The 12,611-nt window shown below is 51.9% G+C and overlaps 1 protein-coding gene across 2 annotated transcripts; it reads right to left on the reverse strand.

The window, feature by feature from the left end:
- Positions 1-3,815: 3,815 nt before the first annotated feature.
- LOC115600363 (myosin light chain, embryonic) lies at positions 3,816-10,631 on the reverse strand. 2 transcript variants are annotated; one of them, XM_030468796.1, is made up of 7 exons: positions 10,486-10,631; positions 9,669-9,696; positions 8,341-8,490; positions 7,569-7,742; positions 6,485-6,562; positions 5,066-5,109; positions 3,816-4,058 (listed from the first exon to the last, which is right to left on the reverse strand). In XM_030468796.1, exons 1-6 carry the CDS (start codon positions 10,582-10,584, stop codon positions 5,081-5,083), a joined length of 558 nt encoding a protein of 185 aa, XP_030324656.1. In that variant the 5' UTR covers positions 10,585-10,631; the 3' UTR covers positions 3,816-4,058; positions 5,066-5,080. The 2 variants fall into 2 exon arrangements, with proteins under 2 accessions (XP_030324656.1, XP_030324655.1); XM_030468795.1 differs by having other exon boundaries at positions 8,314-8,490.
- Positions 10,632-12,611: the final 1,980 nt, after the last annotated feature.

Below are 12,611 nucleotides of genomic sequence, written 5' to 3' on the forward strand. Positions count from 1 at the left end.
AGTCGAGTCGAGTCGAGTCGAGTCGAACCGAGCCGGGCCGGGCAGGTCCGCACTGAGCTGAGCCGGGCAGAACCGCACCGAGTCGAATCGAGCCGGGCCGAACCGTGCCAATCCGAGTCAAGTCGGGCCGGGCTGAGCCGAATCGAGTCGAACTGAGCCGGGCAGAACCGCACCTAGCCGAACCACACCGAGTCGAATCGAGCCGGGCCGAACCGCGCCGAGCCGAGTCGAGTCGAGTCGGGGTTCCCGTGTGCGGGGTCAGCACAGCCCCGGTCCTGTCCCGGTCCTGTCCCTGTCCCAGGAATCCCGAGGTTGGGAACAACCCAGAACCAGGAGTGGAAAAAATGGGCGGATGGGGGGAGGTTCCGGGACCCCGGGGTCCTCTGTGAGCATCAGGACTTCATCCCCAAACACCTCCCGGTTCCCACTTGTCATTATCTCGTTCCCCAGGCTCCAGCTAATTAATGCAATTTCCTAAAACCCAGAACATTTCTTTTACCCAAGTCTTGGTGTGTCTCTGATCTGCATTTTACTTGCCCAAAGAAGATGCTTTTGCTTCAAGCCCTGGTACAAAGTCTTCAAAACTTAAAGCACTTCAGTCTGAGGACTGAAAAAGTCTAAAGAGACTTCAAAAGTCTTCAAAAATTAAAAAAAAAACCCATTTTATACAGGGGGAGAGCTGCCAAACACAACTTGATTCTGTTTGCAGATGCACCCTGACATCTGCCACCCAGAGAGCTTTCTCCTCAAAAGGATAAAGGAATAAAAGCACCCAATAAAACCTCATTTTATTAAAAATTCTGACCCATCAGCAGGCACCGACAGCTCCAACCCCTTCCTGTACAGAACAAAACCAGGGAAAAGGTCCAAATCCTTCCAGCCCAGACCCACCTCCCATCCACACCTGCATCATGATGCTCCCCTGGCTCCCTCTGGTACCTCCTTCACTTGCACCCCAAAAAAATAGGGGTGCATCCAGGTTGCACCCAGAAGGATGGATGGGTGCTGGCCCTGCTGGAGCCTTTAGGTGAAAATCCCAACCTGCCTGCCTGGTTCTGGTGCTGGAAATTGGGGTGGAGAGCAGGAGGGATTGCCCCCCCCCCCCCCTTTCTCCTTATAAATCTATCTTTGCATTGCTGTAAAAGGGTATTTTGAGGTTTTTATCACTGCAGGTGTTTGCTTTCAGGGTGTGCACAAGCTGGCAAAGCTTTTTTTTTGGTTTTTTAAGCAGCAAAATGACTCAGGGGGAGCCCCCCCCCCCCCACTCCCAGACAGATCCCTGGCTCCCTCTCCGAGCACAAAAAATCCCAATTCAGTGAAATTCCTTCTTTCCCTCAAATCCTTCACATTGCTGAGAGGGGTGTGGGCTGGAGAAGCCTTTCAAGGAGCACAGTTCATACTCCTCATCCTCATCCTGATCTCCCTGCCAGGAGATAACAGGATAACATCCTGAGAACTCCATCTCCCTCCTTCATTTCACAGGGTACAGAGCAAAAACCCTCCTGACATCCAGACCATCTTTGGAACAAGTTTCTGGCTTATCACAGCCTGAGGAGATAAAGCCAGAGGCTTCTTTAGGGTGTTTAGGGGATTATTTTTACCTTCCAGAAAAAGCAGCTGAACTGGAAGAAGATAAAATGGTGATAATTGCCTTGGGACATCTCAATTTCTGGACATTCCTCCAGTCCTGAAATGCAGCTCTGCATCCTTAGATGCTTTTTATAAATAGCCATGGGATCAAAAGTGCTCATTCCTTGGGATCCTCAGCTTTTCCAGAGGAGGAGGCAGAGCACAGGGACACCTATAGAGCTCTAAAGTTATTTATTGTGCCCATTCAAATGCATCATCCCAACCTGCTCTGCTCCAAATCAGCTCAGAGACAGAACAGCCCCTCAGAGTGGATGCTTTTACCCCCAGGATGGATTTCATAGCCCTGGTTTTTGTTGTTGTTTGATTGTTTTTTTTCCCCCTAGCTCTCTGTTATTTTCCACTTCACTCTTTCTGCCTCTCTGCAAAAATCTCTGCTTTTAATTTAGTGTCATCCCTCCCTGCACAGAAGCTGGAGGCTCAAATACAGGGATACAGGGCTCCTTCTCTGCCTGCAGAGGGACCTGGACAGACTGGAGAGTTGGGCTGATCCCAAGGGGATGAGGTTCAACACAAGAACCCCATGGGGAGCTCCAGGCTGGGCACAGAGTGGCAGAAAGGGAGCTGGGAGTCTGGCTTGCCAGGAAGCTGAAGAGGAGGCAGCAGTGTGCCCAGGTGGCCAAGAAGGCCAATGGCATCCTGGGCTGGCTCAGGAAGAGCGTGGCCAGCAGGTCCAGGGAAGGGATTCTGCCCCTGTGCTCATCCCTGGGGAGGCCACAGCTTGAGTCCTGTGTCCAGTTCTGGGCCCCTCAGCCCCTCAGGAAGGAGATTGTGGTGCTGAGCCATGCTGCTGGTCCAAGCCAAACCCTGTAGGAAGTGGGGGGGGTTCCTCATTTCAGTTTTGTCTTGGCAGGTTGACCCTGATGATGTTCTTACAAAAGAAGAGCAGATCTATCTTCTGGTGGAAGCTAAGGAGAAATGTCAGAGGGACATAAAAGCCCAACTGGAGAAGATCAAAGGTAATGTCCCCTTCACCTGGGCACGGGTCAGTCAGCCCCAGTGGAACTGGTAATGCTGTGGGAAATGCTGTCCCCTCCCAGTGGGAGCAGGATGGGGACAGTGACACATGGCTCCTGAGGAGCTCCTGGCTGCTCTGGGTGCCATTAGGTGAACCTTGAGTCCTGTGTCCAGTTCTGGGCCCCTCAGCCCCTCAGGAAGGAGCTTGAGGTGCTGGAGCAGGTCCAAAGGAGGCAACTGGGCTGGGGAAGGGACTGGAGCACAGATCCTGTGAGGAGAGGCTGAGGGAGCTGGGGGTGTTGAGGCTGGAGAAGAGGAGGCTCAGGGGAGACCTCATCACTCTCTGCAACTCCCTGAAAGGAGGTTGGAGCCAGGGGGGGGTTGGGCTCTTTTCCCAGGCAACTCTCAGCAAGACAAGAGGGCAGGGTCTCAAGTTGTGCCAGGGGAGGTTTAGGTTGGAGATGAGAAAGAATTTCTTTCTGGAGAGGGTGATCAGGCATTGGAATGGGCTGCCCAGGGAAGTAGTGGATTCTCCGTGTCTGGAGAGATTTCAAAAGAACTGGATGCTCTTGAGAGAGCCCATGCCACAGAGGTGGAGATGTGACCTGGCCCAGAAATCCTCAGCACTTCCCCATTTTCCTTCCCACTTGTTGACTCATCCAGCTTCAGCTTCCTAGAAACCAGGCTTTAGGAACTGATAGTGATATTATAATATAAAATAAATAAAATAAAATTATTTGAATGTTTTCTCTGGTGGTTTTGATTATTTTTTTTTTTTACTGGGTTTTCCCCTGGGAACAAGGATGCCTCCTGGTCCCCTCCAGTGACAGTGGCAGGACCAAGCAGATCCTTCTTTGCTCCGTGGTGCAATTCAGCCTGGATCTGCAGGACTGGACATCCAGGGCTGAAAAAAAGCTGGGTTCTGGGAAGAAGAGAGCTGGAGAACCCCTAAAAAACCTTGGAGCTGTTTGATGCAACCTGAGATGCTCACTTTGCTCCAGACCCATCAGCAAGATGTGGCCCTGTCCAGAGGTGATGAACAGAGCCCTTCACCCCACAAATCTGAACTTTTCCCTCTCATCAAACAGGGATAAAATCCTCCTTTTTCCCCTTTCTGGGGGAATATTTCTGATTTTTGGTGGAGCCCCTGGGATCTCCTCCATTTACCTCTTCACTCAGAGCCAAAGCAGAGCCAGTGTTTAAATGAGGAAGGGATGAAATTTAATGAGCCAAATGTCACAGGGAAAAGAAAAACCACCTAAAAAGAATCATTTTAGGTTAAAAACCAAGCTGCAGATGTCTTATTGTATGCTGAGGCTTGGGCACACCTGGGGGTCAACTCTTCGTGGTGCAAAGAATCCCTGGAGATGTGAGATATCCAGGGAGGAAAAGCCATGGATGGAGGAATTTTCCCTGTTCTTGGTGCTCAGGTGGGCTCAAACCTTTCCAAGAGCCTGGGAATGAAGCATGAGAAATGTTTAAACACAATGACTCTTGGAGAGGAGGTTGCTCCTTCCCAGATGAACCCAAAATGTCAATAGCTGTAATTCTACACCATTAAAAAATAATAATAATAATAAAAAAAACCCAACCTAAAACCAAACCCCACAATGTTTCAGGCAAATAGTTTAGGGTAGAATTAAATCCCCTTTGCCACCCAAGCACCCAGATTGCTGAGCTGACCAAGAGGAGCTGGAGAAAAATGGCTTAAAAACAAGATAAAAAGGATGCTGAGCACCCAAAGCTCAGACTTCTGCCTGGTTTCATCTTGTGATGCTTCAAGAGATTTGGGGTAGGGAGGAGGAGAATTTTAAATATTTAATTTGTGTGCTTAGCAGTATCTGAAGGTCATTTTTTCCCCCTTTTTCTCTTTCAGAAAGGGAAAATAATTAAACCATAAGAAACTGGCAGGGGAGACTGAGGCCAGAATTAGTAATTTGGATTTTCTTAGAATTCAGAGGGATAATTCACCCTAAAAGTAACCAAGGCAGACCTTGAGGAACTCAGAAAAGCACAACCCAAATCACTGAGCCATTTCCCAGCATTTTTCTGATGTTAATGGGAATTACAACCCAGCACAGCACTGTAGACATCTCGGTGTCTTCTTAACATTAAATAATTCCCTGCTGCCACTTTTTAAATATTTCTTTCCACCTCCTGGTGGCTTAGGAAATGTACCTCCCCCAAACCACACCAGTTTTGGGTTTTTTCTTGCCTTTCAGCCCCAGGAACCAGACCCTGGGCTGAGAGCCAAGGGCTTGCTGCTGCCCTGATGTTATTTTAAACACCCTGAGTTGAACAGATGAGGTTCCTTATCAGCTTTCTGTGCTTTCAAAAGCTGGGATTACTCTTGGGGTTTTGGTCCACGGCTCCCTGGGGTTGGGGGTTTTGGTTCCTCTGTGTCCATGCAGGATTTCCAGTTTTGGAATAAGCAGCAGGAGGAGCCCCTTGATAAACTCACCTGAAGCTTCTGCTCTTAGCCAGACATGATGTGCTTGACAAAAGCTGAGGGGCAAAGGAGAAATTGAGGATGTGAGAGCTCAAAAAGTGCTGGGAGCTGTGGTGGGATGGACTGGGAGGCACTGGGAGGATCCCAACCCCAAGGGCCAAAGGGCTGAGATGTCTCCTCCTGTTCCCACACCATTCCTGCCCTTCCAAACCTTTCTAGAATGATCCCAAACCCCACCTGGGGACAAGCTGAGCCAGGTATATCCCATTTTTTGAGGCCAAGGGTAATGGAAAGGCTCATTTTTCCCTCATTTCAGTGGTTCCTAGGCTTCACCCCCTCCCCTTTATGCCAGATTTTTACCCTCTTGGATCCCTGAGCAATCTGGTTCTCCAAATGTTTCCAAGCAGTTTCTGCTGTGGAAGATGCTGGGTTTGGTGACTCCTGAGAGCTTCCAGCAAGACTCTGCCAAACCTGGGGATGAAGCAGCCCTGAGCCCCATGGGGAGATGAAATCCCTTTAATTGAAATCATTGGCACAACCACCTGGGTCCCAGCCCAGCTGCCATGGGGAGGGGTTGGGGTCAGGATAAAGGGGATGTTCTGGCTTGGACTTTGGCTTTCAGCTCAGTCTCTTGGAAGTGGAAATGAACAGCAAGTTTCTCAAATATTTTCTGCTTCTAGGACTGATCCCACTCCATGGTTATAGTTACAGCCAGAGCCTGGTGTGCAGAACCAAGGGCACTGCTCAGCTCTGAGGAACATTTTGCCCTCTGGAAGGAGAGAAGGAGTAAAAAGGTCCCACCTGAACCCCTCCTTTGGGGAGGAACAGACAAGAGAAATGGCCAAAACTGAGCAAACAGAGGATTCCATCCCATCCTCCTCATCCTCAGGATAAACTGGAGGGATCACCAGGCTCAAACCCCTTCCTGCTTCCCCTTCCTCCCCTCTCCCTCTTTGCTTCAGCATCCTGGGAGGATTCCATCCCTTCCTCTGCCTGTGCTCCTGATCCATCCCAGCCTGAAGCTGTGTGTTCCTGCCTCCAGCTCCCAACTGCTCCTGACTCCAGGATTCCAGCCTGGATTTTCCCAGCCTGGATTTTCCAGCCTCAGTGGTGACATGAGAGTTGCTGGGGGAGGAACATGGGATCAATTTTCCTGTCTATTTGTATAGATTGAGTCATTTTTCCTATTTATCATTCCTGTTTCATCAAAGCTGTGGAGTTTAGTTCCCAACCCATCAGTCTCTCTCCCTTATTCTTTTTCTTTCTTTATCAGGGAGGGGGATTAATTAAGAGCATCTGGCATTGGGTTTAATTGCCAGCCCAGTGTTAAACCCTGACAGGGGTCCACACTTCCCCCTCAGTGACCTCACAAAGGAAACATTTTTGCATCCTAAGGCAGAGATGACCCTAATGGGAATCTTTTGCTTTTACCTTCATAGTTGATACAGCCATTGGCATCTTCTTGCCCTGCCATGAGCTGCTCCACCTCGTTCTCTGTCATCTTCTCCCCTGGAGAAGGAGGAAGGAGAGGTGAGGGGAAGGGTTCTCAGCCTCCAAGGACCCTTCTGTCTTTCTTCCAGAGAGCCAAGACCACCAGAACAAAGAAAAGGAGGCTAAAAAGGAGCTGTGGGCCCCTACAGACTGAGGAGTGTGGGTGGGAGATGGAGAGAAGCCCAAGCTGAAATGGTTCTGATAACTGAGGATGTTCTGGACTCTCCATCTCACCTGGATCATGCATGAAGCTGTGGCCTAGAGATGGGAAAGGTTCACTCCTACAAAAACCCATGGGCAGCAGAATAAAAAGAGTCTCTCCAATGTGAGAGATCACAGAATTATTCAGATTGGAAAGGAGCTCTGAGAGCATCAAATCCAACCCTTCATCCACTCCTCCCCCCGTGGTTCCCAGCCCATGGCACTCAGTGCCACATCCAGTCCCTTCCTAAAAACCTCCAGACACGGAGAATCCACTCCCTCCCTGGGCAGCCCATCCCAATACCTGTAAAGAATTCCCTCCCTGTAAAGAATCATTTGGGTCGGAATTCCAGAATTATTTGGGTTAGAATCCCAGAATCATTTGGGTTGGAATCCCAGAATCATTTGGGTTGGAAAGGACCTCTGAGAGCACCAAATCCAACCCTTGATCCACTCCCCCCGTGGTTCCCAGCCCATGGCACTCAGTGCCACATCCAGTCCCTTCCTAAAAACCTCCAGGGATGGAGAATCCACCCCCTCCCTGGGCAGCCCATCCCAATGTCTGATCACCCTCTCTGGAAGGAATTTTTTCCTAATATCCAACCTAAACAATTCCTGGCAGAGCTGAAGCCCATGGCCTCTTCTTTTGGGAGAAGACCCCAACCCCCCCCTTGCTCCAACCTCCTTTCAGGGAGTTGGAGAGAGTGATGAGGTCTCCCCTGAGCCTCCTCTTCTCCAGCCTCAACCAAACCAGCCATCTAACCCCCAGGAAGGTGTTTAGGGGTGCCCTGTGTCCTGTCCCCACCCCAGGGTCACCCCATACCCAGTGTCACCAGCACATGGCGCAGCTCAGCCCCCATCACCATCCCGTTGCCCTCCTTGTCGAAGACCCGAAGCCCTTCCACAAAATCCTCAAAAGTTCCCTGCTCCTTGCTGCGGGTGAAGTGCTGCAAGATGGGGAGGAAGGTCTCAAAGTCCAGCACTTTGGTGTTCATTTCTGGAAGGGGAGGAGGAGATGGGGGTCAGAGATTAACCTGGATTCAGCTTTTGGGGACCTCCCGCTCCACCTTCCTAGCACCATTTCCAGCTGAGTTCAAGGAAAAAAAAAAAAAAAACAACCCAAAACCACCAGATGATGGGACTATATTGTGCTTGAGATGGGAAGATCCATATGAAGAACAAAGTAGGGACATCTGGGGTCTGCACACAGACTGCTGCTACCAGCCAAAAATAAACATACCCCAGCAAATATATAAATATATAGAAATATACCCCAAAAATAAACCCCAGCAGGTCAGTCCTCTGTCACCAGGGCAATGCAGTGGCACTGGGCTGGTCAGGTTACACCAGTTTGTACCAGCTCAGAGTCTGGTTTGCTAACCATCAGTTGTCACCATCCCTGGCTGAGGATTGCCACCCCTTCCACGTCAGCTGTGGCTCAGGGAGTGGGAGGCAAGGAATTTGGCAGGAATGAAGTCTCCCTGCATCATTTCCTTCCCAGTCCCTTCATCTTCTTCCTGCAGGGGATGTGATCCTTCACTTGTTGCCGGGGGAATTGTTTTTCCCACCTTTTCCACTATTATCCCAGTAGTCACCTTCTGGTCTGGGCTTGCCCAGCACCTTCAGGACCTCTGCATTGGTGGGGTTGTGACCCAGAGCCCTCAGGACATCCCCACACTGGGCATAGGTGATCTGCATGGTCCCCATGGGTGAGCTGTCAAACAGGCTGAAGGCTTCTCTGAACTCTGCAGGGAAAAAGAAAAAAAAAGTCCCATTTCCCACCCCACTGGAGCCTGGCAGGGAAGGGATGGACAGGGGGTCAGGGTGTCCTCTGCACCCATCGCTGCTCAGGAGCCACCCAAACCTGCCAGACTCCTCCAACAAGTCCCTCAGCTCCTGAGCAGGTTTTGCCACCTTTGCAGAGCTGGCCAGATGACCCTGCTGGGATTTCTGCACTGGAAGCTGCTGGAAAACATCCTCTTTTTCTTCCCTTTTTTTGCCTGGGGTCTCCTGAGCACCCCAGGACCCTCCTGCTGCCCACCCAGGATCCCTACAGCCCCACATCCACTCTGCTGGTAGACAGAGTGGGGCAAGTTGCTCCTATCTGGGGCAGGGTGACCCTATCCACCCCAGCCTTGAAGCCATGGAAGGCCACAGGAGGTTCATTTCCAAGCTGAGTCCCCTAAATTACCATACCATGGAGGCTTAGGCTTCACCTGGAGGAAGAAAGACTAAATTAGGAACAATTAAAGGGCTCCTTCCTTCTCTGGGGGATGCTCGTCAGCTTCCTGACCTCTCATGGGGTTGTCCCTGCATGGCCAGAGGCTCCCAGGCTTTCAGCCAGGTTGTGTCTCTCACCAGGAATGAGGGAAAAATATCTTTTCCCTGCCAGGTTGTGCAGCTGGAATTATCCTCTTTGACTGGAGAGAGAAGAACCAGGATCCATTCATCACTCCCAACCTTGCAGCCCTTTCTGCTGGCTCCCACCCCCTTTCAGCATCATTCCCATCTCCATCTCCTGCCTCCTCCCTTCCCATCTCCTCTCCAGCCTGATGCTGGTTGGGAATGGGCCTTTCTGATTCCAATCTCCCTTCTACCTGCAAAGAAACCTCCTGAAATCATCCTGGAGGATGAGGCTGGATGGGGCTTGGAGCAACCTGGCCAAGTGGGAAGTGTCCCTGCCCCTGGAGTGGGTGGGAACTGGATGAGCTTTAAGGTCCCTTCCATCCCAAACCATTCCACAATTCCCTGAGCAGCATGTTGGGGAGAACTCAGATCCTGCTGGGCTTTTCTCCAGGAGGGATCTGGACCTGTGAGGCCTCAGCTCTTTTGTCTGCTGTGAAAAACTGCCCTTTTTCCCTGGAAAAAAAGGGAATCCCCACTTCCAATGCCACCCATGAGAGAAGGGGAGGTCTGCACTTACCTTCGATCTGCTCAGCAGTGAATTCAATCTGTTGGGAGAAGAGAGCAGAGCCAGGGATGAGGGCTGGAGGGGGATGAAGGGGTTTACCCCTGCCTTGAACCTTTCCAGGACTCATATCCAGCCCTGTCTGGGAGCCCCTCCTGCCCTCCCTATGGAGCCGGGATCCCCACGGAAAGCAGAGGGGATGGAGAGGCAACGGGGATGCTCTGCCCACCACTCAGGGCTATTTTGGGTGGAAAGGATGTAATTTTAAGGCTTGATCCCTGGTTCAAGGGCCTGAAGAGCATCCCTGCTGAACCTCCTCTTACCAACTCCCCTGCCTCAGCTCTGCCTGAAAGATGGAACTGGGGAATCACAGAAAAATTGGGCTCCTGTTGTAGAGACTTGGATAAAAGATGCTCTCACGTGGAGGAGACAAAGCAGACAGCAAAATAACTTAGGATGGAGACAGTGGGTGGCAGAAAAGCTTCTTTAATGCTGCCAGGCCCCCAGCACAGTGTCTCAGGAGGAGCTTTTGGGGTTCTTGGGGTCTTCAACTCTGCAGCCGGAGCTGTGGGTGGCAGCATCCTGGTGTGAGGGTGAAGGAGTTTCCTTGAGCAGGGAGACTGAAACATCCCCCTCCCCCAGGCAGGGTAACATCACTCCCAGCCTTCTGCTAATTTATTTTTGTTTGTTTTTTCTTTTTAATCTGCTAATTTTCCTCTCCCATCCTTGGCTCTCAGCCGGGCTGACGCCGCTTGCGTCGCTCACAGCGTCGCCTGTGCCTGGCAGGTGAGAGGCACCCAGGGAGATGTTGACATCCTCATCCCTCACTCACCTTCACACTTTTGGGATCAAAAGCAGGCTCCTTGGCTGGCTCTGAGGCTGGAGATGCTTTGGCTCCTTCCTTCTTTGGGTCGGGTTTTTTGAGAGGCATCGCCAGGGTCTTTGCCAAGGGCTGAGTCCAGAGGAGCGATCAGTGGGAGGGATGAAAGGCAAAGGCTGCTCCTTCCCTTATATCTGGAGCCTTTTCCTGACCCCAGAGGGGCAGGCCAGCTGCTGGAGCAACTGCTGCTTACTATAAAAGGAAAAAAACTCAAATGAGAAGGGCCCCGGACTTGATAATTGCCCCTTGTCACCAGTTCTGCAAAGCCACCCCCGTGCAACACGAGGGGGGACATCTCCCCCTCCAGCACCTGCACTGGGTGGGCTGCATGGGGGCTGCCTGCTAAATGAGCACTGAAAACCTAAACTCAAACAGCCCCAGGTGCCTGGTAAGAAAATAGCAACAGGATGGCTGAGAAACCTTCCACCCTACATATTCCCCCCCCCCCGGGGAAAAGCTTGGCTGTTTTCAGGCAGCCCTGCAAGGGCAAAGGCTGCAGGGTCCTTTTTAAGAGAGAGATTTATGAGCTGCTCCTTCAAAGGAGCCCAGTCCTCCCTGAACCACCCCCTGGCCTCCTCCCCAACATCTGGTTTGCCCCAATCTCTTGTGCCTGAGACTCCATGGGGATGGTTCAAAGAATGGGGAAAGCCAGGCATTAGTTCCTCAGCTGAGGATATTTCACAGCCCTGCAGCCCCAAACCTGTGAGCAAAGTGGGCACTGAGGTTCCCTCTTGGCTCCCCCAGGCTCTGGAAGGTGCTGGTTCTGTTTTCACCCTCTTCTCCCAATTCCTGAGGGGCTGAGGGGTCCAGAACTGGACACAGGACTCAAGCTGTGGCCTCCCCAGGGATGAGCACAGGGGCAGAATCCCTTCCCTGGACCTACTGGCCACGCTCTTCCTGAGCCAGCCCAGGATGCCATTGGCCTTCTTGGCCACCTGGGCACACTGCTGCCTCCTCTTCCTGGCAATCCAGACTCCCAGCTCCCTTTCTGCCACTCTGTGCCCAGCCTGGAGCTCCCCATGGGGTTCTTGTGTTGAACCTCATCCCCTTGGGATCAGCCCAACTCTCCAGTCTCTCCAGGTCCCTCTGCAGAGCCCTCCTGCCTTCCAGCTGATCCACACTCCCCCCAGCTTGGTGTCATCTGTGAATTTGCTGATGATGGACTCAATCCCCTCATCTAAATCATCCATAAAGATATTGAACAGCACTGGGCCCAACACTGATCCCTGGGGGACACCACGGCCGCCATTTTGGACACCACAGCCGCCATTTTGAGGCAGCCCCGTTCAGCACCACTCTCTGGGCCCGTTCCAGCCGGTTCCTGACCCAGCACAGAGTGTCCCTGTCTGAGCTGTGGGCTCACAGCTTTTTCAGGGGGATGCTGTGGGAGAGGGTGTAAGGCTTGGCTGCCTTGCTCTGATCCTGCTTTTCCAGAGCTGCTGCTGGGCTGGGAATGGTGGGAACCAGGAGTATCCCCAGCTCAGCCCCATTCCCAGAACCCCCCCAGCTTTGTCCCTGCTTGACCCACGGGGCTGAGGTGTCACCAGTGGGGTCACAGGGGCTGTGGGGAGGAGGGAGCAGCCACGAAGTGCTGGGGAATTTGCTGCCTGCTGTCATCTGCCAAGAGCTGGAATGGAGCTGGGGGGGGCTGCATGATGGGGCTGGGTGGGTGGGTGCTGATTGCCATGATTACTTCCCAGATCTCTCTCTAATAGAGACATTTAGTCCCCCCCTAAAAAAACCAACCAACCAACCAAAAATAAAACCCACAAAACCACCAGAAAAACAAACGAAAAAAGAAAAAAAAACCCAAACCCAAACCAACAACACAAAACCACCCCTGTTTCTTCTTGCTGACTGTGAACTCAGAGCCTGGGTGAGATTTTGCCTGCACTGGGAATCAAAATTCCTTCCCCTACCACCACCCCCCCGAGCGTTGCTGCCTCCCTCTCTCCAGCATCCATCCCCCTTCCCCCCAAAACCCCTCACCTTAACTCTGTCCTCACCCCCCTGCAGCTTCAGGATCCCAAACCAGCCTTCAGAAAACATTAATCCTCCCATCCCACCTCTTGTCCCCC

Source organism: Calypte anna, unplaced genomic scaffold (assembly GCF_003957555.1).
Source record: "Calypte anna isolate BGI_N300 unplaced genomic scaffold, bCalAnn1_v1.p scaffold_81_arrow_ctg1, whole genome shotgun sequence".
NCBI classification, from domain to species: domain Eukaryota; kingdom Metazoa; phylum Chordata; class Aves; order Apodiformes; family Trochilidae; genus Calypte; species Calypte anna.

Coding starts and splice junctions, on each gene's coding strand:
- LOC115600363 (XM_030468795.1), bottom strand. CDS start 10,584: ATGCCTCTCAAAAAACCCGACCCAAAGAAGGAAGGAGCCAAAGCATCT. Junction 8,491..9,668: donor CACTGCTGAGCAGATCGAAG/GTAAGTGCAGAC, acceptor TTTTCCCTGCAG/AGTTCAGAGAAGCCTTCAGC. Junction 6,563..7,568: donor CCATGTGCTGGTGACACTGG/GTATGGGGTGAC, acceptor CTCCTTCTCCAG/GGGAGAAGATGACAGAGAAC.